The 27,796-nt window shown below is 37.7% G+C and overlaps 2 protein-coding genes across 2 annotated transcripts; one reads left to right on the top strand and one right to left on the bottom strand.

Moving 5' to 3' along the window:
- Positions 1 to 5,145: 5,145 nt before the first annotated feature.
- On the bottom strand, positions 5,146 to 6,521 carry LOC120492812 (uncharacterized). Its single transcript, XM_039691070.2, has one exon. It carries the CDS (start codon positions 6,078 to 6,080, stop codon positions 5,445 to 5,447), a length of 636 nt encoding a protein of 211 aa, XP_039547004.2. The 5' UTR covers positions 6,081 to 6,521; the 3' UTR covers positions 5,146 to 5,444.
- Positions 6,522 to 8,310: 1,789 nt separating this feature from the next.
- nisch (nischarin) lies at positions 8,311 to 26,619 on the top strand. The gene is made up of 21 exons (XM_039691071.2): positions 8,311 to 8,481; positions 9,017 to 9,100; positions 9,207 to 9,389; positions 10,750 to 10,798; positions 11,191 to 11,354; positions 12,632 to 12,727; positions 12,806 to 12,901; positions 13,946 to 14,098; positions 14,188 to 14,256; positions 14,346 to 14,531; positions 14,626 to 14,754; positions 14,842 to 14,955; positions 16,740 to 16,854; positions 18,010 to 18,128; positions 18,200 to 18,252; positions 19,836 to 21,152; positions 22,766 to 22,952; positions 23,490 to 23,640; positions 24,004 to 24,132; positions 24,889 to 25,050; positions 25,137 to 26,619. Exons 1-21 carry the CDS (start codon positions 8,359 to 8,361, stop codon positions 25,763 to 25,765), a joined length of 4,308 nt encoding a protein of 1,435 aa, XP_039547005.2. The 5' UTR covers positions 8,311 to 8,358; the 3' UTR covers positions 25,766 to 26,619.
- The last annotated feature ends 1,177 nt before the right edge of the window (positions 26,620 to 27,796 follow it).

Below are 27,796 nucleotides of genomic sequence, written 5' to 3'. Positions count from 1 at the left end.
TAGCACTTTAGCATTTGAGGCTAGGCTACATTTGTGAGCATAATCACAGCTAAATGAGTTGCACTCTTTATCCATCAATATGTACCTAAATATGTGGTTAAATCAAGAACTTTTAATCTCTACACACAACCATATAGTAATTTACTCCGAAAATAAGTAGGTAATCATGCTAACATTCTTGTTAAAGTGCTTTGCGCACACAGGGTGTTTCAGGCTGACATATTTTGGTGTGGTTAAAACACTCCACAACCTGACAATATGCTAGTTGTGTGAAGTATTGATGATAACTTGCTCAGCAGGCCAAACTGTTATGAGTCAAGCTGACATGCCTTTTGGTCTTGCATGTCATGACATGTCATGAAGAGGACACTGGAAAAAGGATTTTCTAACTCGGTATATTTTCAGTCTAATTAGTAATTTTTCATGGATTTATTTCTTTTTTTATTTTTAGACTTATTTCTTAAGTAATGTTTCTTCTCAAGACAGCATATATTTTTTTCAGATAAGTCAGTGCAATAGAAAAACAAGACAAAATACTAAGTAAGAACATAATTTTTTACAGTGGACAATTGTGCGCCACTTGCACCTAAAGTTTTCAACACGGGTCACAGATTTGTTTCTACAGCAAAGGCCTTTGAGAGGAACCCATCCCCCACAAAACACACACATCCACACCAGCCCTCAACTGTATCTCTGACTCTAATCAGGCTCTTGGATTTAAAGGTATAGCGCACATTTATTTTGGATGTATGAATCCATGTAAAGTTTTTCAGTTTTCACTGTAGTATTTTCCTGTACGGATGTTTTGTTTGCATCTGTCCGAACCACTGATGCAATGATATGTAATTAATATTAGCAACCAAAGTACAATTAATACGAATTTACTTGGCATCAGTCTCTAAAGTGGCTTATTTTGCTTTTATTGTTTTTTTGCGTTTTGAATTTAAACACAAACTATATGTTGCCAGTGACTAATGTCTGATAAATGTATATAGATTTCAATGAGAAATGAAAAGTGCAGTAAAACTATTTGCACTACAAACCAGTGTGTTTATAATTACGACAATGGATTAAATGATACGATAACAAATACCATTTTGCAATATCAAGCAGCATAAAGGACTGTTTTTCTATAGCCAACAGACCTGGAAGTGAATGATGCCGTGTGTAAAGCTGTTTGTGAATATAAAAGTTCTGCAAAGTTTTAAGATCAAAGACAAGTTATTGTCTTCTAAAAGAAAGAATTGATTCTGATCTGCCAAAATGAGTCATCAGCAATTCCAGCCTCAGTTCCTGTTACATAATATAACACATTTTTTTTATAATGCCAGCCTATGGTTTTCATTGGCTTGCCTTTGACCTGTCCTCAAACTCTGTAGTTGAGGCTGGAAAGAGTTTGGTTTGTGTTGTCAACATGTCGAGAAGACGCTGTTTTCAGTGCTGCGAATCCACTTTGCTGCACTTCCAAAGGAGGAGAACTTAAGCTGGAATTGATACGGAAAAAATAATGTCATCGTTACTGTTCACTGTGTACGATTGCTGAGGAAGATCCAGAGCTGAAATTCAGATATGTAATGGAGTTTCGTTTCCGACATCTGCGATAAGCAGTCGACCAATCACAACAGACTGGGCCGTCTGACCAATCAGAGCAGAGTAGACCAATCACAACAGCAATCTGACCAATCAGAGAAGAGTCGACCAATCACAACAGACTGGGCCATCTGAACAATCATACAAGAGTTGACCAATCACAATAGACTTGGCCATCTGACCAATCAGAGCGAAGTAGGCCAATCACAACAGACTGGGCCATCTGACCAATCAGAGAAGAGTAGACCAATCACAATAGACTTGGCCAACTGACCAATCAGAGCAAAGTAGACCAATCACAACAGACTGGGCCATCTGACCAATCAGAGAAGAGTTGAACAATCACAATAGACTTAGCCATCTGACCAATTAGAGAAGAGTTAACCAATCACAACAGACTGGACCATCTGACCAATCAGAGAAGAGTTGACCAGTCACAACAGACTGGGCCATCTGACCAATCAGAGAAGAGTTGACCAATCACAACAGACTGGGCCATCTGACCAATCAGAGAAGAGTTGACCAGTCACAACAGACTAGGCCATCTGACCAATCAGAGAAGAGTTGACCAGTCACAACAGACTGGGCCATCTGACCAATCAGAGAAGAATTGACCAGTCACAACAGACTGGGCCATCTGACCAATCAGAGAAGAGTTGACCAGTCACAACAGACTGGGCCATCTGACCAATCAGAGAAGAGTTGACCAGTCACAACAGACTGGGCCATCTGACCAATCAGAGAAGAGTTGACCAGTCACAACAGACTGGGCCATCTGACCAATCAGAGAAGAATTGACCAGTCACAACAGACTGGGCCATCTGACCAATCAGAGAAGAGTTGACCAGTCACAACAGACTGGGCCATCTGACCAATCAGAGAAGAGTTGACCAGTCACAACAGACTGGGCCATCTGACCAATCAGAGAAGAGTTGACCAGTCACAACAGACTGGGCCATCTGACCAATCAGAGAAGAGTTGACCAGTCACAACAGACTGGGCCATCTGACCAATCAGAGAAGAGTTGACCAATCACAACAGACTGGGCCATCTGACCAATCAGAGAAGAGTTGACCAGTCACAACAGACTGGGCCATCTGACCAATCAGAGAAGAGTTGACCAGTCACAACAGACTGGGCCATCTGACCAATCAGAGAAGAGTTGACCAATCACAACAGACTGGGCCATCTGACCAATCAGAGAAGAGTTAACCAATCACAACAGACTGGGCCATCTGACCAATCAGAGCAGAGTAGACCAATCACAACAGACTGGGCCATCTGACCAATCAGAGAAGAGTAGACCAATCACAACAGACTGGGCCATCTGACCAATCAGAGAAGAGTTGACCAATCACAACAGACTGGACCATCTGACCAATTTGAGAAGTATCAGGTACATTATGAGAAAATTAACACGTTTTTTTACCTTTGGTGCATGCAAACCTTTTGTAGGAGAACAAAATTAGGAACCTTTTAAATAGCATAGGGACTTTTTTTTAGGTATTTCACTATATGAATATGAAATACTTTTATGAAAGATAAAGAAAACGAGAACAATACGTGCATTGAGGGCCAGGTTTGACATCACATGTGTTTACTAAAGTTCTAGCTTGACTGTTAGCAGTCGTTATCCTGTCTTTCCCATTCCCCTCATCCTATACCCTCATCATCACATGATCAAGACCTTCTGCTTCTTTGTAACTCGAATCCAAATTCTCCCTTATTTCAGAGTTTCAATTTGATTTCAATATCAGAATTCTACACTTCCTTTTCAGAACGGTTATCAAAAATGGCATTGACAGAATGTTTATGACCTGAAAGAAGGATCTTTTTTCACTAACTTGTAAAAGTATTCCATGTAGTTTCTGAATCAGTATGAGGTCATAAACCCAACATGAGATCATAACAATTATACACAAATTATATGAGATTATGCAAGACACTGCCGAGGCATGTAACCTGTCCGTTTACAGTGTGGGAGCGTCCTTTCTAACACTTATCTAAGTGTTATATCATATTTAATTGACAAATTGAATTTAATTGACAAATTGAGTTTGATGTTAAACCACTTTGTTTATTGATTAACTCCTCAGCCAACCTTCACGAACCACAAGACACGTTTGATCTGAACACCTTAAGCTCTGGTCAAAGGGCAGCTTTGCCTCATTCAACACATGTGAAATCTTGTTCCTGGCATAAGGCATTTTTAATCTCGAAGTTGGTTAATGTGCGTGTGTTTGAATAGAACAATAGATTTAAAAGTTTTACTTTATGCTCTGAGAGGTTTAAATTGATTTTAATATTTAAGAGTGCATATTTAAAAGCTGTTACTGGTCTCCAAATTTCCATTTTTATTAATTTACAAGAGTAAAGTTGTGGAAACCTGTCAAAAACATACCCATGCCACATTTCGTCACAAAAACTGTTACTATATGTTATATTTAGCTTTTATATTTTGCTAAAGGAAAATGTTTTTTTTTTTTTCATTATTTTCATGACAGTTAAAAAGATTTACTCAAATTTTCATTACTGTAATGGATAAAGTAATGGATGCTAGTGAAAGATAAAAAAATATTTATACATATTTTCATATATTATTTGTTATACTGTCTTTTATTTTTAATTTTTTTTTTTTTTAAATATAAAAGTATATTAAAAAAATGTTCATGATCCTCAATTTCCTTTATTGAAAAATAATTACTTTTTATTTTTGTAAGAAATATTATGTATTCTTTCAAATGATGAGGTCATGAAAAATTTCAATTAAAATAATTTATTTAAAAAATGGTTTTAGATTCAAGACACTCCTGCCTTGTCAACTCCTAAAATCCATTTGAAAGTCTCTTTTCCCATCGTAATGAAGTGTTTATTTCTTTTACCGGCAGTTAAAGGGCTAGAAATGGAGTCGGGGGATTGAACACAATCCTGTCGGTTTGGCTGGAAGAAGTTGCACCTCGATTATCTGACATGCAGTTGGCAAGCTTTGCGGGAAAGGGGCTGAACCACTGTTGATCAAAACACTCAGAGTCTAATTCATGAGAAAGATTTCATCTGAGGCTTTTTATTAAACCTTTTTGCATTTTTATTAACTAGCAGGGCTTTAAATTTCCTTATTAACACATCATACACAAAACTAAAGATGATACAAGGTCTCATTGTGTGCTTCAGAGCGGAAACCCTATTAGTGACGCAGATTATACGGTTATAGAGGCACTTTTGCACACACACACACACACCTTGTCTCATGAGCATTGCTATTGTTCTTGTGTCAGATCTTCAAGAGCCACTGATGTACAAGAAGGGTGTGTAGGCTGGAAAGAAGAAAAGGTGCTTCTTAAATGTTACGCAGGGATCATATTTCTGTCATGACCCCAAAATATTTGGATAATGCCACTCTGTAAAATGCTGTTCGGTTTCAACAATGCACCTGTAAATGATGCAAAGCTTGTGAATAATTATCTTTGGCAAGTCATTCTGTTATTGGCAGGTTATTATTCATTGAGCAAAACGTATCCCAAAATATAAACAGTGAATAAAAAAATATAGACAATGTGTAGCAAAATGACGATTTATTATGAAAAGAACATTCACATAGAGTTTAGTTTTGCAGTACAAACCGCTGCTATGTTTGCCATGAGTGATCAAATGATCTTGATGGTGATTGGCTGGCTGGTCTCACTCCTACTTTGGACCCTTTTCTCCCCCCCCCTCCCAAAACAGACCAGTCATAATACATCACAGAACAAACAAACAAAACAATACCTTGTCACATTGCAATCGACAGATTTAGTTGTGAAAAACAGTTCAGAAACCACCGTAGTGATGATGTAAACATGTTACCTGTGGCAGGTCTAAATACATGGTGCCACATTGTCACAGAATTCTTTGAAGTCCCTTTGCATGAAGCCTTCGCTTTGCATCACGTCGTCTTCTGATGGGAAATACTGCATGCTCTCCTCTTGATCGAAGCCGAAGAAGGGAAACGGCTGGCATTGCTTCATCTGACGTGCGTAAAATGTGGGTGGTGTAGACAGATCTGGACTGTCCAACAGTGCGCCTCTAGCGTTTTCCAGCACACCAAGGTACGAGTCCATATCCGCAAAGTCCATTTCGCAGTCGGACCCGCTGTCTGTGCCAACTGAGTCCGATCGCATATGCATCATCTGATATTTCTCATGCATGAGGAACTGGTTGGTGTTCCTGGGCGCCCTCATGCCAGGCGCTCGGTTGCCTTGAACATTGGCAGGACGCAATGAGACCACAGTGGCAGACCACCGAGACGGTCTCGCACGATTTCTGCGCATTTCTGGACAGTGCGCCTTTCTTCCTGGCCTCCTTCCCCATTTGTGCCACTTGTGTTTACCACTGCCATTGCTTCTCCTCGACTCGCTCTTGTGTTTTTCCGTCTCCTTGATGGAAGGTCTGTTGCCGTAGACCTCCCATTGGCATATCATGCCCCTTCCACACATTTTCTCAGTGTCTAGCATCAGCTGTAGGGCGCTCTCACATAATCTGGAGGGCAACAAAGGCTGTTTCTTCTCCTTGATTAGGGGTTTTGGTTACTCGTGCCTTTCTACACGATTCACCCCCTCAGTCGTCTACCTTTTTACTTTCTTTTCCGATTTTTTCTTTGTCACTGGCTTTAGATGGCACATAGCCTGGCGCAGTGCCCTCTGTATAGGCAGCTTGACTCGCGTGTGGCTCTGATCTGAGATCAGTCACACCCCTCCTCAGCTTTTCCGAGTAACCAGTGTCTTTTTTTGCCTCAGATTAAAAGCAAATTCGTTGTTTAAATGTCTAAAGAGTGTAAAAAATATGCTTGTAGTTTGTTTTACTTTTGGTTAAATGCCAACAAACTACGCTTTCTGCCCGTACCTGACTAGCGCTTGTCTCGAAATGACAGTTGACATCTACAGAAATCAGCGTCTGGTGTGATATTTATAGTGTTGGGCGCTCCAAACTCCATCGAAGGCATAGGGGCGTTTCATTCTTTCTTGAGGTAAAGTATTTTAAATATGCCTATAATTTGATCTAACAACATCCTATATATGCTAATTTATACTTATATTTTAAATATTTTAAAACCACATCTATTTTTAGGAGAAGAGTGACGAAAACGCCGTTGTTTCGTATCCCGAACATTTTAACCCTCCGCGATCGGAATGGTTTGTTCCTTCTCTGGGCGTCTTCACAGCTGCTGTTCCAGGAACAGTTTTTGCAGTCAATCCGCGTCTTTTTCATGCATGGACAAGAACGCTAATCTGCTCCTAGATCAGTTGAGAAACGTCATAACGACAAAGAGAGCGTGTACGTGATGTATGTGAAAGATGTGTGAGGACAACAAACTAATGGCTGTCGTATGAACGAATAGTTCTTTTTTTAGTCGTTATGTTTGTTTCTCGGTTCTCTTTTAGGCTATAACGTAAATGAAAACGCATTCTCGTTTTCCTTATAAGGATATGAAATTCACTGTATGTATGCATATAAACACATTTTCTGTTTATGTATCCATATGACTAAGATTTTCCATCAATGTGGCATTTATTGTTTAATCGAGTCTAAAATGAGTGAACCGCCCGATCAAATACTTACTATTTTGCACGAGGGACAATCACTAAAATGCTTAGTTTATGACATTAACGGCGCACACAAACACTCTTTTCTTCTTCCATTCGACCAGCCCCGTCAAACCTTTGAATAACAAACAAAGAGGAGGAAAAGGCACTTCCTTAAACGTTAGCGGGGGATTAAATCACTGATTTTCTATATTAGACCAACATCGAGCTCGACGAACCGAGAAAAAGATGGTTGCCTTCAGCCTGACATGAATAAATAAATAAATGAACGAGTGAATGCATTCAATGCATCAGTGATTTCACGAGTGAGCAAATTAACTCCAGGATAAAAAGACAGCCAGATGAGAAGAATATATAGTTTAGTTCATGATAGATAGATAGATAGATAGATAGATAGATAGATAGATAGATAGATAGATAGATAGATAGATAGATAGATAGATAAGTTTTATAATAATAATAAAAAAAAAATGTGCAACAGTGATTGTGTTAGTTTTCTTTCTTGAAATAAGGGTAGCTATAAACTATTAATAATATTATATTATAACTTGTATATTATATTTAAAATTATTAAAAATAATTCTTTGCCATAAATAATAAATCAAATTATTCGACAGTTCTTACAATTTATGCTATAGGTGCTCTTAATGATTATTTATTTAGATTTTTATTTATTTATTACTGGTTGCGACCACAACCTATTCCTTGTCTCTGAAACCCCTAGGGGTTCATAATGAAATTGCATGGTATCTGGGATTGTTATAGTAACACTAGTCACATGACTCTTTGTTTTATATACATTTAAACGTATATTTACAAAAAATAGAGTTATATATTAATATCTATCAAAATATTACTTTACTCTGATATCAAATAAGCTACACAACAAAACGCAAATGTATTGTTAATTGTATGTATTAAAGATTAGCCCATTACTTTAAATGACAGTGGGTACATCGTAAAGTAAATAGGGGAATCTTATTGAATTCACCCTAAAGATCACTGTATTGATAATGATATTTATGATTTTGAGTTCTGCTGACGATGTAATGCATAGTTGTAGTAGTAACAGCCTCATGCGATAGGGGGCGATAAAGCTCTCTCTGTGTGCGAGCGCAGCGGCCTGTGAGAAAAACGAGTAGGAGGAGCTTCGTTTCGGATTACACCACAACAAAGATGGAGGCGCTACATGACAGCTAAGCTTGTTATTTTTCATCGCGCTGAAGTGAAGATGGACGCGCCGCATCTTTCCGATCAGAGCCCGGAGAAACGGGTCCGCATCGTGGGATCCGAGCTGGTGGAGAATTACACGGTCAGTTTCATGCTTTTATTTGGGTCGGCTGTTCAGTGCATAATCATGTTTATGATGACGATTTGCGAATGCAATAAATTAAAATTATGTATGCTGTTCGTTTTGTTGGATTTAAGTATTTAGTTTAGATTAGATTAAAATAGGATTTTTGTAACGTATAAAATACAACGGGCGTTTAAGAAAACAATGCGTGTTGCACAAGAGCGGATGTTTTTTTTTTTATAATAAACTTGATGACTTGATGAGATCATTATATGATTATAGGATTAATTGATCATTTATAAATGTTTTATCCTGTGTTTAATTGTTAATAGGCATGTTGATCATTAATAAAAATAGCGGTTCATACAGTGTCAAAGGCCACTTGAAGGATGTGCATGCTCATTTGCATAAAACACAATATGAGATATGAATCTTTGACAAACTGTAGAAGCATTGGTTGGTTTGCTGTGTTTAAAACGGATTAATGCGCAGTATTAATTAACAATTTAATTTTATGTCAAACAAATATAAATGTATTTTCTCAACCCCTCAGGTTTACATCATAGAGGTGAAGGTTGGAGATCACATTTGGACTGTCAAACATCGTTACAGTGACTTTCACGATTTGCACGAAAAAGTGAGTTATGCAGACACGTTCCTAAAACCAAAGATCAGACCTCAGATATTCACATTGTGTTCACAGGGAGTGACTGATAAAACTGATTAAATGTTGTTGACTTCAGCTCACTGTGGAGAAGAAGATCGATAAACATCTGCTGCCGCCCAAAAAGATAATCGGCAAAAACTCCAAAAGCCTCGTCGAGAAGCGACAAAAGGAGCTGGAAGTTTATCTCCAAACACTCCTCAGCAGATTCCCTGCGGCGACTCCCAAAGTCCTGTCTAACTTCTTGCATTTTCACTTATATGTAAGTTTTGATGTGCTTTGTGTTTGATAAGAAGCGAGAGATTGCGTTATTGTGATTACGAGAGTCTAAACAGAAGATTCCTGTGCTTCATATCTGTCACATGCCGGTTAAATATTAACTGGAGTTTGCGTGTAATCAATCCGAAACAACTGGATGCAACCTTTGCTCTGTTGCCTTCACATCCAGTAAAGATGAATCTCTGCATTCTTTCGTCTCAGCCGTATAAATGGTTCATAGGACAGCAAGGCCTGTTATCTCGCCGTAAGCGATGGTGTCCCCATCCGCTGACAGTAGTGGTATTGATATTGATCTCTGAACGGCTTTTGTCTGAGAGAGGCATATGACCGGTCTGAGTTGTTTTGGAGAGGAGTACATTTGTGCAATTGGGACTTTTGTTTGATTTGTGGAAGTGTTATTTTAGCATCGTTTATGGATGTTTGTTTTGCTTTATGGAATGAAAAAATTAAATTTATATCTCCCAATTTTGGCTTTTCCCCCTCATGATTGCATGTTGATATCTCAGAATTTGGAGGGAAAAGTCATAATTGCGGTATATAAACTGGCAGTTTTTAAATATCTCGCAATTCTGACTTTTTTATCGCAGTTGCAAGTTTATATCTCATAATAAACAGATTATTAAAAAGTTAATTGCAAATTATCTCTCAATTCTGAGCTTTTCCCCCATAGTTGCGTGTTTAAATATAACAAAAAAAAACATAATTGCGGGATAAAACTGGGAGTTCTGAAAAAATTCAGAATTGCACCATATAAACTTGCAATTGTGAGGAAAAAAGTCAGAATAATGTCATTATTATATCCCACAATTATTACATTTTACATTTGTTTGATTCTGTGGCGGAAACAAGCTTCATACTGTTGTGTTCAGATAAAATAATTCTAGTGTTATTCATATTTTAAAAAAGGTCTTGTTTCCTGTTTTCGTTTTGTCATTTTTATTAGCCTTTTATATCATTTTTATTTCAGTTTTATATTATATTACATTGTGTATATTATTTTGTTTTAGTATATAAATTTAGAATATCAAACTAAATGAACATTTTAAATGTTGCCATGGCAAATCACTGAAACAAAGTAAGTTTAAGGTTTTTTCAAATTTAATTTCAGATGTTTTTAGTTAACTACAATAACCCTTATTTGTGCATATAAAAGAGTCTCAAGGCATTTTCTCAGAATATTTAGAAGCAAAAAACCAAGCTGTAAGGAGGAAATTGAAGTGGTTCTGCTTTCCTCCAGCGAGATCTTTCAGGAAATGAGTTGGAGAAGCACATGCCGGTCATTAAAGCACTAAAGTGACGTGACATTAGATCTCCAGTTTTGACAAAAACGTCCTTATTTTCAGGAAATCAATGGAATCGCTGCTGCCCTGGCTGAAGAGCTCTTTCATAACGGTCTGTTTCTTTATATCAATTTTCCAGTTATTACATGCTTATCTTTGACTGATAAGTGATATTTGTGGCAGAAAATATGTAATTTTATAATAAAACTCCAAATGATACTTTTGCATTCGCCATCTATAGTCTTGCAACCTGTTAAAATAAAACATAAAACCTTACTATCATATATTATATTTTTTACTGATGATGAAAATGCAAAATAAAAGAGACAATATATGCTCATAAAATATTTTTGCAGGTTCTGCAAATCCCATTTTAAGATATTTACATGTTCATCAATATTATTTTTGCATGCTTCTTTGCACAATACATAATATAATGTTGTATCATCATGTATGCCTTCCAGTATTGTCTATAAAATGTGGTGGTTGTGTGTGTTCTCCCAGGTGAGCAGTTGTTGGCAGCAGGCGAGGTGTTTTTCCTCAGACCGCTCCAGCTATACGCTGTCACTCAGCAGCTGAAACTCGCCAAGCCCACCTGTGCCAACGGAGATGCCAAGGCCGACCTCGGGCACATCCTGGACTTCACCTGCCGCCTCAAGTATCTTAAGGTCGGAGTTTGTCACTTTACTGGAAGTCGGATAATATTAGTCATTTTTTTAAATCGGTAAATTGATAAATAATTATGCATTAATATGTAATATAAATTAAATACATACTTTTACAAACATTTATTATTATTGATTCAATTGTATGTTTAGACACACACACACTGTATATATTTGTATATTTATTATATAAAAATGTTATTAAATCTCCAATACAGATAATAATTTTTATTATATGTTTATGCTTAAATGATTGTTCATATTTTTAGTTACTCTTTGATTGTGCCAGGTTTAAATGCATATTAAAGATATCCATCTTTTTATGAAGGTGTATATTACGTACGTTTCAGTGCCTTGTTGACTTATTCATTGATTTATTATTTTAAGCAATATATATATATATATATGTATATATAAATACACACACATGCTTGTATATATTTAAGAAATATTTTCATGTATATACTGTATATAGATTTATATATAATTTATATTATATATACATATAAGTATTTTATATATATATTTTTTTCTTAAATATACATGCATATATATATATATATATATATATTCAAATTATTTAAATTAATATAATAATATACATAATAAAAATACAACATTCTGACTTGCTTGAAATGTTGAACCACTGCAGTTTGGGTTATTTTGATCACTTTCAATTTGGAAAAGTGAGGAAAAGAGCATTTTATTTTTTTTTAAATTAGTGGTTATGAATGCCATATTATTTAAAGGCCTTTGTGTTTCTTGTGTGTGCTGAATCTTTACTAACAGCGTGTCCCAATCATGCATGACCATAGGCTGTAAAAAAAGATGGACATCTGCTTATTTCCACTGTAGAAAAATGAAGCCAAAATATCCCAGGAATGGTCATTGGCGAACAGTAGTGGAGCCGCGGCATCAACACTCAATAGCAAACACAGCTGTCAATCATGACGTTACACCACAGTTATTGGAAAAACAAACACTTATGCCAGTATGATAAGTACCTAAAAACCATATTTTGAAAAAAAAAAATCATTTCGAATTTTTAGTTTGGCTCGTGTCCAATTTGATCACATGGAGAGGGCGGAGCTTATGACTTATACTACTGAAATCATTTGGCTTCACTATTCAGGAGGTGTGCGGTCCGCTTGGGCATGTCATTTTGAGCAGCAAGAAAAGTTAAAGAAATGATCTGACTGTGTAAATGTATCAAATCGCCTTATTGGTGTTTGCACATTACAAGAATAACTAAAAGCTATACATAAGATCTTCAAATGCAGGTCCCTGGAATGAAAAAAACGGTGGGGACGAGTAACATCGAGGAGCAGAGCCTTCCGTTTGACCTTTCCATCTTTAAAGCGCTGCTCCAGATCGAGGTGAAGACACTCACGTTTGCGTTATCTGATGAATCAAGGGTTTGGGATGGACTTCTAACACTTATTTTTTATTTTCAGATCAATGATTGCGATGCCGGACAGATAAAAGGCCTGCCTTCCCTCAAGCCAACGCTGGCCACGCTCAGCATACACCTCTCAGCCGGCACGATGACGGTACTTTACATGCTTCTGTTGTTGGGTAAATTATAACTTAGGTTTTTGAATCTCAAAATGCAGATGCTAACCACCCAAAACGGATGGTTTTAGGGTCCGAATTCAGTTCTCTTTCACTTCTTATTGTGCTTGAATGGTCGAACACACACACAATTATGTCAAAATGCCCATTGTGTGTAGTATACATGTAAACGCTTTTTTACATTTGATTATTACATTTCTGTAGTAATTTTAATTACATATTCACACTGTGCTCAATCACAACATATAAACATAGCTGTCAACATTGAACAATGAAAATAAGGGAGATTTCCCAGAATCCATCCCCAAAATATGGGATTTTTTTTTTACATTATTAAGAGCATAAGAAAACAAAATCCCTCTGTAGTGGACACCAGGACTCGATTGTTTAAAAAAAATGACATGAAAAATCTATATAGGCCAAAAATAATGGAAATTTTTGACATATAAACATAGTTTTGCATGTTTATATGCGTGTCGCGCAGGCAGTGTGCAAGCTCCAATCTGTTAACATGGGAGCCGAAATAAAAACCATAGACAGTAAAATAAAAACGGTCACGCCACGCAGCTGAGACACACGCAGCCAGTGTGTCTCCGGCCAGCGCGCGCAGCGCTGCACCCGAGTATGAACGACTTCAACCCGAATATGTCCAAACTTGTACGTCTCACACAATCAGAACGTAAAAATACAGGATATTTTACGGGAAAATACTAAAACGGGAAGACCGCGGGAACAGAGATAAAATACGTGAGAAACCCGGAAAAAACGGGAGGGTTGACAGCTATGCATATAAATAGGAAAATGTTGGCATTATTTTGTCACTTATTGGGAGCAGTATGCTAGCTGGAGCCATTCACGTCAAGTCTTTGTGCTAAGCTAGGCTAGCGGTGGGTGATGAGAAGGGTATGTATGGACTTATCTAACTCTGGGGGATAAGGGGAATAAGCTAAAATCGCGAAAAGTCGACGTGCTCCTTTTAAAACCAACAAACGTTTCACTGGTACTGACTCCTTGTTCGACAGGAAATCTTAGTTCCCGAAGCGTCTGAATTTGCGCAGTGGGAACCTGAGGGTGTGGATACGGACTGTCCCGTGACTGCGATCATTCCCACATGGAAGATGCTCACCACTCTGGACATGAGCCGAAACTTCATACGCTGCATCGATAATTCGGTGGTGAGTTAGCTCACCGTGTGTGAAATAAATGCCAGGTATTTCCATGTCGATTATAAAAAGTTGTGCTTTTTCTGGTCTCTTTTTCATAGAAACTGATTCCTGAAGTGGAATTTCTTGACCTCAGCCATAATGAGTTGTCTCTCGTGGAAAACCTCCAGGTGTGTTGTCTCAAAATAATGTCTTAACATGCAAAGATAGTTTTGGTTTAAATAAGCCAATGTATTTATTTCTACATTTTTCAATGCAGCATTTGTACAACCTGGTTCACCTGGATCTGTCCTTCAACAAACTCACCGTCCTGGAGTGCGTTCACACTAAACTCGGGAATGTCAAGACTTTGAATCTGTCTGGGAATCAGCTGGAGACGCTCTCCGGTCTCAGTAAACTTTACTCCTTGGTTAACTTGGATTTAAGCAGGAACAAATTAGCACAGGTAGTTTATTATTCGCACTGACTATCGCAAAATTGAATTTTGTTGACGCAGTTATTTGCTCGATATAATTCTCTCTTTCTCCTGTTTTGAGTAGCTGGATGAAATTAAACACATCAGCACTCTTCCCTGTCTGGAGAAACTGACTCTGGCTGAAAACCCCATGTGCATCATCCCAGATTACAGGACTAAAGTTCTGGCCCAGTTCTGCGACAGGGCCTCTGAGGTATTTGAAGGAAGAGTGGTATTACTTAAATGAGGTGGTTTTCAGTTTTTAAAGGATAGAGAAATTTAATCCACGTTTGTCAAGCAGGTGTGTTTGGACGGGACGACCACCACAGAGAAAGAGCTCGACACCGTGGAGGTGCTGAAAGCCATTCAGAAAGCCAAAGTAGCCAAAGACCGAATGGCAAACAATGACAAAAAGGTATTTTACACTTGTTTTGTATGCAAATGTAAATTAAACCTATTATTATTAATAACATATTATTATTATTTACTTATTATTTAAATGTTTTGCTTTGGTTTTGTATGAAAATTACTATTTCATGATCATAATAATAATAACAATAATTATTATTATTATTATAACAGTTATATTTATTAACATTGTTATTATTAACATTTATTATTAGACTGTTTTACTTTTGTTTAATAGTAAAATATTTTTTTTTAAATATTTACATTTATTTTAATACTATTTCATGATAATTATTATTTGATATTATTTTTATTATATTACATTATTATTTATTAGTATTTAACATTATTATTAATATTATTTTAACATTTATTAGACTGTTATGATTTTGTTTAGTAGTACTTTTTTCATTATAATAATTATAACATTATAATTTATTACTATTTACCTTATTATTATTTAGATATTTATTATTCGTCTGTTTTGCTTTAGTTTTGTTTAGTAGGAAAATTCCTTTTTTAGCACTTTTTTAATACATAATGTTATTATACAATTATTATTACTATTAGCCTTTATTATTAATAGATGGTTTTGATGTTGTTCAGTAGGAGCATTTTAAAAAACATAAAACAAAATTGAAAGATGGGGAAAGGTAAACTAAAAGCTTTCCTAAATAAAACGGCTCCTATGCAAACCACTCTTTCATCTGTCAGATTAAGGGTTTTCTGATGTAATTACAGTTTAAGGTGTGAGCTGATGGCTATCTTTCAGCTGAGTGTGACACATTATTATTCTCAAACAATCTTTTTAGGCGTGAACCTTGTGAACGGGCTAAACCTTGATATCCAGTCATGAGAGTTCAAGAAAAAGATGATTCAGTGTCTGGCTTTATATGCTCGCATTGATGCGTTTTTGTGTCAGTGTCTATTGCATAACAAATTATCCCGTGAAGAGAAAGACACGAGTTGTGGCGCCTCCGCCTGGCCAGACTCTGATAGTGACTGGATATCATCTCCACTAGACTTGACTGCAGTCCTGCTATATTATACAGACTTGAAATAAATGTGGTTATTGTCAATGCATCTACTTTTTACATATGCCATCGTGCGCTCATGTCTCGGAATTACCGTAATTGTAATGACATTAAAATGACGTTCAGTTTGTAAAGAATTGGCTGTTCTATGTCTCAGGATTTCTTTTATTTGTTTAAAATCATTTAAATATATTTTTAAATAATTCTAATAATTTAAATATTATTGTTTTCTTTAAATTCAAGAACGTAGAAAGTACATCAGGGAAATTTGTCTATAAAAAATAGCTTGTAAAATGTGTCTTTTTCCGTTGAACGGCTGCAGTTTTGGTTATTTTTATATGTCGTCACAAAAAAACAAGAGCTTTTATCAAATTAAATCGAAAAAATAATTAAATTACGGTATTTCCGAAATAACATGAACTCAGTGTTATTCTGAGACCTTCGTGTTTCTGTGTGCTGAATCTTTCATGTCCTAAATAACCAGGCATGTTTTCAGCAAAGTTTTTGTTCACATTGAAAGCGAAATGTCGCGTTAAATTCTCATTCGATCAGCAGATATTTGATGTTTGATATGGAGCAGGATTTGGACCAGTGAGATTTCTGTGTTGGGGGAGCTACTCATATACTCAGATTAATATGAATGCGATATATCGCTTGTCGTTCTGGTTTGGACGTGTTGTAAAACGTTAAGACATTCACCTCCATTGGTTTTGGTTGTGCTTTTCGCTAAAGAGAAGCCTGATGTTATTGTTGTCAGGTGAGTGACGTCCCGGGGCAGGCCGCCGGCGGGCCGCAGTCCTCCTCGTCCTCTCTCGTCGCGCCACCCTCCTCTTCCTCCCCCTCTCTGTCCCGTTCCACCTGCTCCAGTCAAGGTAATCATGTATGTATCGCGCTGCTGGGACGAGGGGGGGAAACACAAACGTGAAAAAAGTTAAAAGTGAAGTGCGTCATTTCAAACGGTTTTCTCAAACACTACCATTTGTCATTGGTTGGAATAATAAGTAGTCTCAGCCCAAATAAAGATAGTATTGACATTAAAAAATGACACTCTTCACCTTTAAAACTGAAAAACGTCCCTCTGATTGCATGACATTATTTCTCTGTTTTGGCATTACAAATTTCCTACAACATGATTATACTTTTTAATATTTCAGCTGTTTGTTATCAATCTTCATTTACATGGTTTCTTCATTACGTAATGATTGTAAATGATCGATCTGAAACTACTAAATTGTTATTTTTAATAAAAGCCCAGTTTTCTTTGCAAAAGTGATCTAATCTTATTGAATGTACATTTCTGTTCAGCTACTCCTGGATACTGACTTATAGCAGCTCTGCCGGTCATAATTATGTTTTGGAGATTTGGTGTGCCAAGTTCTGCACTGCAGAAAACAATAAATCAAATTTAATCAGCATTCCTCCCAGATTTTTCTCATAACTTTGTTCTTTTCTCTTAACTTAGTCTAAACGTTGAATGTTTGTGGTGGTTAATTTGCAGTTGTTGCTCTAATACCGATTGGGCGTGATTGATAAAGCATATGATCTCCATATTTGTCTCTGGAGTGTTAGTTACTAAGCAACAGCCTCGGGTGCTTTTGATACTTTCCATTTCTGTCGACGACTTCTAAATATTCAGTGTTATGCGCTCCTATAAAATGAGATTTAAACATATATGTGGAATAATATTGTAGTCTAGAATAAGTTGTCTTTTTTTTTAATGTGTCATTACATTTTTTACTTAATATTTTATTTGATTTTTGGTATTTGGTATCTGACTCAATCATTCGATTTTTTTTTTTTTTTTTTTTTTTCCTTCAAGCTGTGGACAGCTGCTGTCATTATGTTGTATGTGAAAGTCTCATGGCATCATCCTGACACTTGCATCATTATTGTATCAACCAATGATGATGCACCATATGCTGACTGAACAAACAAATCAAATCATCACTATCCATTTTCATCATTTTCTGTGTGAATCAAACTTACGTGACTGAAGAATTACTTTTTGCTTTCCATCTCCCTTTCAGATATAACTACTTGTATAGAAAAAGCTTTTATTACCAAAGAGATATTAACTCCTGTGGATTCTACACTTACCCAGAGATGCTATGATGTTTACAGCTCAGCCTGCGAGGTCATCCCGCAGGTGGGTTTGTGTTATAGCTCAATTCATTCATTCATATTGTGGTGCCAGCAAAAACAAGTCCTTTTTTGCAGGTGAAAACTCATGTTGATTCCAGTTCTTCTTCGGAGGTCACCTTTGAGAGCAGGTCAGTTCATATAAACTTCTCTTTTGTTTCCGCTATGCCCGAAACATACTCTACGCAGACGCAAGCTATATTTCAAGCATACTTGCATCCCGAAAATTTTCAGAGTTCAATTCATAATGCAATGCTAGTAGTTGTTGCATTCTCAATGTTGCCACAAGGGGCGCTATATCAAGAGGCTATAGTTATTTTTTTTCTTTTGGTGTTGCGTCCCAATAGAGAGCCTAAATTAATTTGAGCCTAAAGCCTAAAATTAATTTCGGTGTGCATTATTTGTCAGCATTTTCCAACCCGTTTTGTGTTCACACCTAAGCAATTTTCGCAGACAATCAGCTGAGTGAACATGCAAATTCATTCCCTGACATTAGATGGCGCTTAATGTAAAACAGAAATACCCCGGTACACAAAGGCTGTCCCAATTCGAAGGTTCCTTCAAATGCAGCCTCCAAATGTGTCCTTTGTTTCCTGTGAAATTAAGAATATATCAGATGGATCCTTCACAGCCTTGCCTACCCCAGAATTCATGACGAGCCGTTGACAATAGGATTTTTTTTTTTTGAGAATTTGCCAAATTACACTTTTAAAGTGTGTATTGGGTTTCAACTTACTCAAATATCTATTAACACTAATGTAAAATAAAATCTTTAAAGGGGGTCAAATGTTGAATTCTCTTACTAAGATACGATTATGAATAGTTTACTCTATTATAAATGGAAATGGACCATGGTGAAAATATTTAGAAGTTTTTGAGCCCTGTTTTGTTTTCAGACAGATTAATATAACTTTAGAAAAAGTCTAGTAGTACAAATGTTAGTTACTCAACAACGACAGCTGTCACAGTTGCTAGACGCCAACAACAGTCCTCCATAGGCCAGACAGTCCCATTTAACAAAGCACAGTCCGAACTTCTTGGCCTTTGGAAGTCCGAGTCCTTGGAAGCATGCGGCCTTTGAATTGGGACACAGCTTAGGTCACCCTTTGTCATTCCAGATCAAAGTTTGAAGATAAATTTGAACATAACTTTATCCCTTGATAGACTTCTAAGGTCTGTTAGATGTTATGTACAACAAAGACTGAGTGCTTTTACCAAAATTTTGTGTTTTATTGGTGCACTTGCTTTGTGAGTGTGTTTCAGGGCTTATTACTTTTGATTGCAGTAAAAGTGTAACCTGATATATCTGCAATTCTGCATATAAGGAAGTCCCGAAAAGTACAGTACAGGTTGTTACGTGGTCCAGATTTTACAGAGTTAGACGCGTTCCTGGGTCATATTTTGTTGATCCTGGAACAACATTCCTGTCAGAAAATGTTGCCCTAACCATATTCCTTACCTTACCCACAAGTTCTCCCTAAAAATAGAGGGAAATGATTGGTGAATAACATGCTTATAGAAGCACCTAACCCTGGTTGTAAGCCTAAACTTGACTTGAACTGTAAATTTATCCCTCAAAGCTGATTGGTTTATTGGAATGTTGTCCCAGGATCTGCTTTGAAATCCTTAAAGGTTGAGTGGTTATGGTTGAGCATTGAAGATTTCAAAACCGAACTAAACCAAAACTAAAACAAGTTGTTTAATTTCTCTTTAGCCCCTGTTGTTGTGAAGAAGAGTGGAAACCTTGGACCACAAGTCTTTTGAATCTCTTTGTGCCTCCTAATTTACTGTCCTACACTACCAACAACCAGGAGTTTACCAACCAACTTTCTGCTCACATCAGCCAGGCCAATAGAATAGAATCAACCCCAATACCTTGCAAAGCCACTTCTCTGGAGGTCACGGATCCAGGCAGCCCTCACTCTGGCGATGGGTACTTTGAAATGACTCTAGATGATACCAACAAGATCATGGGTGGTTCCTCCTCATCTACTGTTCAGGAAAAGGGATCTGATGATGTGAACAGAGAATCTGCAGATGATCATGTAAAAATGGTGGCTTGGTCTCTTTGCATCAGTGTTGGAGAAGGTTTGAGTCGGTGCCCATGTTGTTTGGTGGCAACGGACAACTCGCTTGTGGTTTTCCACACACGGTCAGAAGAACCTGCGAGTAACTTGGAGGAACTAGCGGAGAACCTTGAGGTAGACTTGGTTGTGCCGTACACGAACATTGAGACCTTTCAGTTTGATATTCCAGAGGTTTGTGTCTCTTTGAAGGTGAAGTCAAGCAATACGAGATTGTTCTTTTTCTCAGATGCCCAAAGTCTGAAGGAGATGCATTCTTGCGTTAGTCCTCACGTGGACCAAACTAAAGAACAAATTTTGAACTCCTCTAACTCTCAGGTGTTCATCCGACAGTTTCTGAACTCTTGGGACTTTGAGGAAAGCGATGACAGCGTAAAAGGTGGACACTTGATCCATTTCCTTAATCTAGACCCATCTACCTCCGACAAAAATGTCACAGACAACCCACAATTTCCAAAGAACTCCGTACCCTCAGACGTTTCATCCCAAATCAGCCTGTCTGAAAGTGATCAGGACCAAACCTCCAATCCCATGATCCTCTTCCTTACTTCTCGGCACCTCTGCATTCTCAAGGTAGACTTTGTCGCTCTGTCGTCCCGGGACTCTTCGGAAGCGAGTGTGATGCGGAGCTGCTCCAAAGTAACCCGTATCCCGCTCTCGTTCACGCTACTTGACCCAAAGCAGAGCTGTTGTTCGTGTAGGGCCGTCTCAAACTCTCGACGTTTCTATGATGACCATGTTGTAGAACTGATGGCGGGTCACGAGCATCTGACTATTGTTTTTGCCCTTCCACAAGACAAGTTCACTTTCCTAAGAGAGTTCATACAGCTTCGGTCCAATCTGCGGGAAATTAAGACCATCGCCCTACAGCGCACCAAGAAAGGACACTTGAGAGTGCACAGTTATCCTGCTCCGGCTACAACCACCAAAAGAATACCTACCAGCAGGTAAAGGAGCTCATTTGTGACTAGTATTTCTAAAGCTATGTTGGCATGGATGTAATTTTAGCCCCAGACCTAAGCTGTAGCCTGGAATGGAACTGATTGGTTTTAGGCTCAAACTCTGCAGAGGTTTTTTAACATTTCTGCCTTTTAGCAAGACACTTTCAGCAAGAATATTCCTACGGTTGGAAATCAATAATTGGTTCCAATTCTGGAATTGGGTACTTAAAGGAGAACTCCGGCGCAAAATGAACCTTTGGTCTAATAACACATTGGTACCTAGTCGACCGTTCTCTGAGATTTGTTTTCATGATAATTGAATGTAAAGAGTTTTATCTCTAAAAACTGTTTAGCGTATAATGCTAGTACTGGGGGCATTAAGAAATTGCTAGTTTATACCAATAACAAGGCTCAAAATAGCCTCACACTAACACAGTAACATAATGAGGGTCCCTACATGCAAAACGAAGCATTGAGAACTTTTTAAGTGTACAGACCATTTATTAAGACACTTTATGAAGACAGTCCACTTCGTGTATACAGGCAGGAGCCATCTTTGGAAAACAGTCTTGATAAGTCGAACCACGAACGAAATGCCAAGTGAGCTGAATTGTATGAAGTTCAGCGAACTTCTGAACTGTGTGAACGGCTTTCATGGTTCGACTGGTTACTGTGTTAGTATGGGGTTATTTTGAGCCTTGTTAGTGGTATAAACTAGCGATTTCTTTTTACTTATTATTTGCCCCCATATACTAGCGTTATACGCTAAACAGTTTTTAGAGATAAAACTCTTTACATTCGATTATCATGAAAGGAAATCTCAGAGAACGGTCGACTAGGTATCAATGTGTTATCAAACCAAATGTTAATTTTGCGCTGGAGTTCTCCTTTAAGGTCAGGAATAAGATACTTGCTATAGAATTAAAAATGCGATTCCTCTTATCCATTCCTTTGAGTGCAGTTAATATGACTTTAAACCATCTAAGCGCAAGAAGACTTGTGCACTGTTTTCTTTGCTGCGCACAAAAAAGCCGCCTCTCATACTAAATAGTGGGCGGTACTCAACTGAGTTCTCTTCCCCGTCTTTTTGAAAATCTTAAAACACTGTTTATTTAAATCTGTACCTTTGTTCAGTTGTATTTATTTGTGCGATTGCTCATTTGTTTATTTGTGTATTATTATATCCATAGCTGTTAGCATAATAATTATATTGGTAACTCTTAAAAAGAAGTTTCTAGAAAAGAAAGGACAATAACTCTAACCTTATACCTATCTCTAAACCCTAATCCTAACTTTACAGGTGAAATGGGTTGGGAAATAGAATCAATTATTCATAATGTTTTGAAATCATAGCCATAGCGGTTAGCAATAAGAATTATGTAACGCTAAACCAAATGTTCTTTGGACTAGAAAAGTAATCCCAGCTCAATCACATCCCTAATCCTAACTTTACAGATGAAATGCTGTTTAATGGATAACAGAAATGCACAAGAGGTGATAAAACGCATCTGCTAAATGACTACTCACCTTCCCTAAGGCAGCATTTGTTAATTAGTAAAACTTTAATGCTTCTTCTTAGCTGTTTTCACAGTAGATATACTGCACTGCTTTTTTCACAGCATCCCTCAGGAAGTTCCAAGGCCCCAGCTGACTCTGTCTCTGCTGTACCCAGCCAAATCTCTCATTCAGCAGCTGATGGAGGATAACCTATGTCCTTCGCACCTCTCACTCTCCTCTTCATTACTCCTCATCTCATCTCTCAAGGGAGACCAACTTGTTCACTTCTTCCACGACAATATTGCTGAGGCAAGTCATTCGCTCATTTCACACATTCAGATCTAACATGAGGAAATTTCCTGGATGGTTGTGTCGTAGAATTTTCCCTATCGCGGTCCCTTGGGATTTTTGTTGTGTATTCCTCATTTTGCACTCCCTTTCAACCCCTCTTTTCCTGTGTGCGCTCTTGGCTCCCGTGAGTTTGTTTATTTGCTTTGACTCTGTTACATTTGGCCAGCTGCCTTGTTTTGAAAAGGCGTCTATCTGAACTATTTTCCACTCTTTCTCACATGTCCTATGCAATCAGTCTGTTTTTACAGGATATTCTAGCACCTAACATTTTAACTTTGTGACATAATTAGCTACCCTCATGAATTATTTATGCCCTACACTACTAATGAAGTGTTTTTTCAAAATCAAATGAAAACTATCATGGCTCTCATTCATGTTCGTTTGCACAAACTGAATGGAAGACACAAAACCAAGCAAACGCCACTAAATAAACTGCTGTATTATATGACAAAGAGACAGAAAACTGAGGGTGTTTATCTTGCTGATGGCATGCAGGTGGAGAATGAGGAGCTGAAACACATCTTGTGGACGTCGGTGCTCTTCTACAGATCTCCTGATGTGGAGACAACTGCCTGTGTCCTGCTGTCCACCAAAGCCATCTACTTCATTCTGGACGACACGGCGTCCTCGCTCACCAACCAATCAAGTGAGCAAAACCTTATGTATTCTGTTCTATTTTATTTTCACACACTATTCTATTCAGTTCTTCACATATTTTTTTTTTGTATTCTGCTCTCACTCTTAGAAGAAATGGTTCTATTTAGAACCAGAAATGGTTCCATCCCCTGCTTCATATATGGAACACCAAAATGGTTCTATATAGAACCATTTTTTTGGTAAAAGGTTCTATTGGCCAAGTATTCTATATAGAACCCAGAGGAACCCTTTTTTAAGAGTGTATAGAACCTTTTAGGGGTTCCAAATACGTAGCGCTGATAGAACCTTTTCTTCTAAGAGTGTAGTAGTCAGTCTAGACTATTAAAATTGATTAATTACAATGATCTTGCAGTGATATGGACCTGGCAAGCATCCGAGCACAAGGACACAGATTTCCTCATCTCCTTCTGCTTCACCCTCAAACTGAAGGACCTGCAGAGCGTCAACGTGGGCTTGTTCGATCAGTACTTCCGAGTCGTCGGTGAGCTTTTTTGTGACCAAGATCACTACTATAAGTGCATGCTGTGTTTTCATGTTTGTCATGTTTGGTTAATTTGTGCAACCAGGAACTGCTAATATAGCATTTCACATTGCTGTTTATCTCTAGGGAATCTGCCTTTGGCAAGAAGCTCACATTCTATGTAATCTTTGCTTTTTATGCAGTTTTTTATACCGCAGACAGGTGCAAGTGCCGTTACGTGTGTGTTTTACAATTAAAAGCGTGTGTATTACAGTTTTGCAAGCAACAATATTTATCTAGCATCTTCACTAAATGTGTGATGAAACTAAGAGAAAAAAAAAACAGTTAAAGGAGAATTTTGGCGCAGTTTGTGGTTCGACTTCTCGAGACTGTTTTCCAATGATTGCGCCGCCTGTATACACAAAGTGAACTGTCTTTATAAAGTGTCTTATTATTAAATAGTCTGTACACTTACAAAGTTCTCAATGCTTTGTTTTGCATGTATGGAGCCTCATTATGTTACTGTGTTAGTGTGGGGCTATTTTGAGCCTTGTTAGTGGTATAAACTAGCGATTTCTTTTTACTTATTATATGCCCCCATTACTAGCATATGCGCTAAACATTTTTTAGAGATAAAACTCTTTACATTCGATTATCATGAAAACAAATCTCAGAGAACGGTCGACTAGGTACCTATGTTTTATTAGACCAAAGGTTCATTTTGCGGCGGAGTTCTCCTTTTAAAGTTTAAAGTGTTTAATCTGTCTTTCTTCATAGGTCCCTCGGCTGATCACATCATTTCCTGTCTGACCCGTGACGGTTACAGCACGCATCGCTTTCTGCAGCAGCTGATGATGGTTTTGTCCTTGCTGGAGAAAGTTCCCTCTCCTGAACCTTCTGAGCTGGATTTCTACTCGCAGTTTGGAAACAAAAGCACAGGTTTGACTGCTTGGATGACTAGAATATATCGCCTCGTCCTTTTGACTCGATGTTTACCGATGATATTTCATTCCCTCATAAATCAGGTAAAATGAAGAACTACGAGCTGGTCCACTCCAGCAAGGTGAAGTTTGTATACCCAAATGAGGAAGAAATCGGAGACCTGACCTTCATCGTGGCGGAGAGAAAGACCCAGCAGGCGCAATCTCACTCCTTCAACATCCTTTTGTACGTACTGGTGTTCCAGGTCCACGTCATTCCAGGCCAAACCAGCCAGAACCAGACTGTCCTACAACCCAAGACTCTTATACTCACCAGCACAGACGTCTTCCTCCTGGACGAAGACCACATCAGTTACCCGCTACCCGAATTCGCAAAAGAGCCGCCGCAAAGAGACAAGTACCGCCTCACGGACGCCCGGCGGATTCGCGACCTGGACCGTGTGCTAATGGGCTACCAGACTTACCCACAAGCCCTCACGCTGGTTTTCGACGACATTCCCGGGCCGGATCTTTTGTGTCACCTTACCATGGACCATTTTGCGGATGCCGAGGGAAAGGGCGACCGGACGCAGGGGGTCGGAGGAGCCGAGGGCGAGGTGCAGTGGTGTATTTTCGTACCGGGGGCGGACAGCAGGGAGCGGCTGATATCGCTCCTGGCTCGCCAGTGGGAGGCGCTGTGTAGCCGAGAGCTGCCGGTGGAGCTAACGGGATAAAGCTCGGAAAATGCGCAGTATTTACCTACACGTTGTATGAAGAACATACGTTTTTACGAATTTTTTTTTTTTACTGTTTTGACACAATGCATCCTGGGAAGCTGTATTGTAGAGTCCACACGAGTGTAATATTTATCATCTCAGGCTTCAAACTTTGCTTTGCTTTTTAGGCATTATTTATCTGCTGCTGTGTACAATCGGCCATGCATCATAAAATGTGAAATGTCTGTTATACAGTTTTGTGCTACAGTGTTATTTTCATTTCACAAGTAAATTTGTTGTTCCATGGCAACAAGATGGCTCTTAATGAACGAAAAGATGTATGTAGTCTTTCGTTTTTTACATAAATGCAGTTTTAAAGTGTTATCCCTTTTTTTAGAAAGTATTCCCGAGATGAATCCATGGATATTTCAAACGCAAGACCACTAAGCACGTTTACTGAGCTCTTTGAGCTTCATGAGATTATCGACCATGGGATTTCAGACTGATCATGCACTTTTAATTTTTTTTTTAAATAAATGTAAGTAAATGTAAATGGGTTTTTATTCTTGATTAAATATCCAAATATTTTATTTCATCCACTAAATTTAATTCTAAAATGGACAACATGGCCCCAAAAATCTGGAAAAATCTTTGGAAAGATGGATTCAGGTTGTGAAAATGTTTTAGATATATTCCTAATATTTGTTTTTTTTATATATATAAAAATTGTATTTATATATTTTATTATTGTGTATTTAATATATTATACATATATGTATAAATATATTCACGTAGCACAGTACTATTTAAAGTTATGTCACACGTAAGAGTGATGAAACATGCATGAATGAGAAAATAAAGAGTGGGACGTGCTTGATGTTGAGTTATTATAATTTTTAAGTGCAATAAGCTGTGAAAAAGAACTCAAAGCAGTTGGTGCTCGCGCTGACTGACACACATGAAGCGCGCGCACAAAGCGTTCTCTGATCGTGAATTCAGTTCTCTTTCACATCTTATTGCGCTTGAATGTTCAGATCGATGCACAATAATGTCAAAATGCCCGTTGTGTGGAGTATTCACGTAAACTTAGTCGGCTATGTCTTATATAAGCATAAATAGTTGGGAGAGAACCGATGCATGTCGGTAAATTGGTTACGAGCATTCAGTCTTAAAGGGAAAGCAGCATTGAATCGCTTGTATCTTTTATAAGAATCAGTTCATATTTGATTCATACAGTGAAGGCTACCGGTGTGCACTTTTAATTATACAATTTTCATTATACACTTGATTATTCAATTTCTGTAGTATTTCCTAATACGCGTTACCTATTCTAGCTGAAAAACCTAAAGTTTATTTAATTTTTTATCTTTGTTCTATTGTATTTGCGCAACTATTTGTAAGTTGCTTCTTTGTTTTTATTTTTAATCTTAAAAATAGCTATATATCTAGAGATATATTGTTATCGTGGAGTAACATTTTTCATACCATGAAATACGATTTTTCTAACTATGCAGCTTCAAAGGGTTTTAAACGACACCAGACAATGAATAAGGGACTTATCTAGGACCCTTCGAGTCATGACTCGAAAAAAAGATTTGTTTTGATAAACGAGTCACGAACGCTCATCACAGAACAGAGCATTTGTGCTTATAAAACTTAAACTTTTTTTAATTGACCAATCGTTTCGCTAGATAAGACCCTTATTCATCGTCTGGTGTCGTTTAAAGCCCTTTGAAGCTGCACTGAAACTCTCATTTGGACCTTGAACCGTTTGGTTCCTATTGAAGTCGATTATATGGACATCTTGGATGACATGGGGGTGAGTAAATGATCAGCTAAAGTGTTTTTAAAAGTGAACTACTCCTTTACTCCTACACAATACCTAAACAACTACCGTACTAACTATTAACCCTCAGGTGCTCTTCGGTCATTTCTGACCGAAAAAATGTATGTTTTGAAATGTTAAAAATCACAGCTTCATCGGAATGTTACGAAACTTGGTGACTTTTATTCCATTGGGTATGTGAACACACAAAAAAAATGAGGTCA

This window comes from Pimephales promelas, chromosome 2 (assembly GCF_988280905.1).
Source record: "Pimephales promelas chromosome 2, fPimPro1.hap1.1, whole genome shotgun sequence".
NCBI classification, from domain to species: Eukaryota; Metazoa; Chordata; class Actinopteri; order Cypriniformes; family Leuciscidae; genus Pimephales; species Pimephales promelas.
This window is presented reverse-complemented; position numbering and strand designations above follow the sequence as displayed.

Bases quoted from the DNA above. Each gene is read 5' to 3' on its own strand.
- nisch (XM_039691071.2), top strand. From the start codon at position 8,359: ATGACAGCTAAGCTTGTTATTTTTCATCGCGCTGAAGTGAAGATGGAC. The intron at 16,855-18,009 runs GTAATCATGTAT...TCTCCCTTTCAG, and splicing joins TTCCACCTGCTCCAGTCAAG to ATATAACTACTTGTATAGAA. The intron at 23,641-24,003 runs GTGAGCAAAACC...ATGATCTTGCAG, and splicing joins CTCGCTCACCAACCAATCAA to TGATATGGACCTGGCAAGCA.
- LOC120492812 (XM_039691070.2), bottom strand. From the start codon at position 6,080: ATGCTAGACACTGAGAAAATGTGTGGAAGGGGCATGATATGCCAATGG.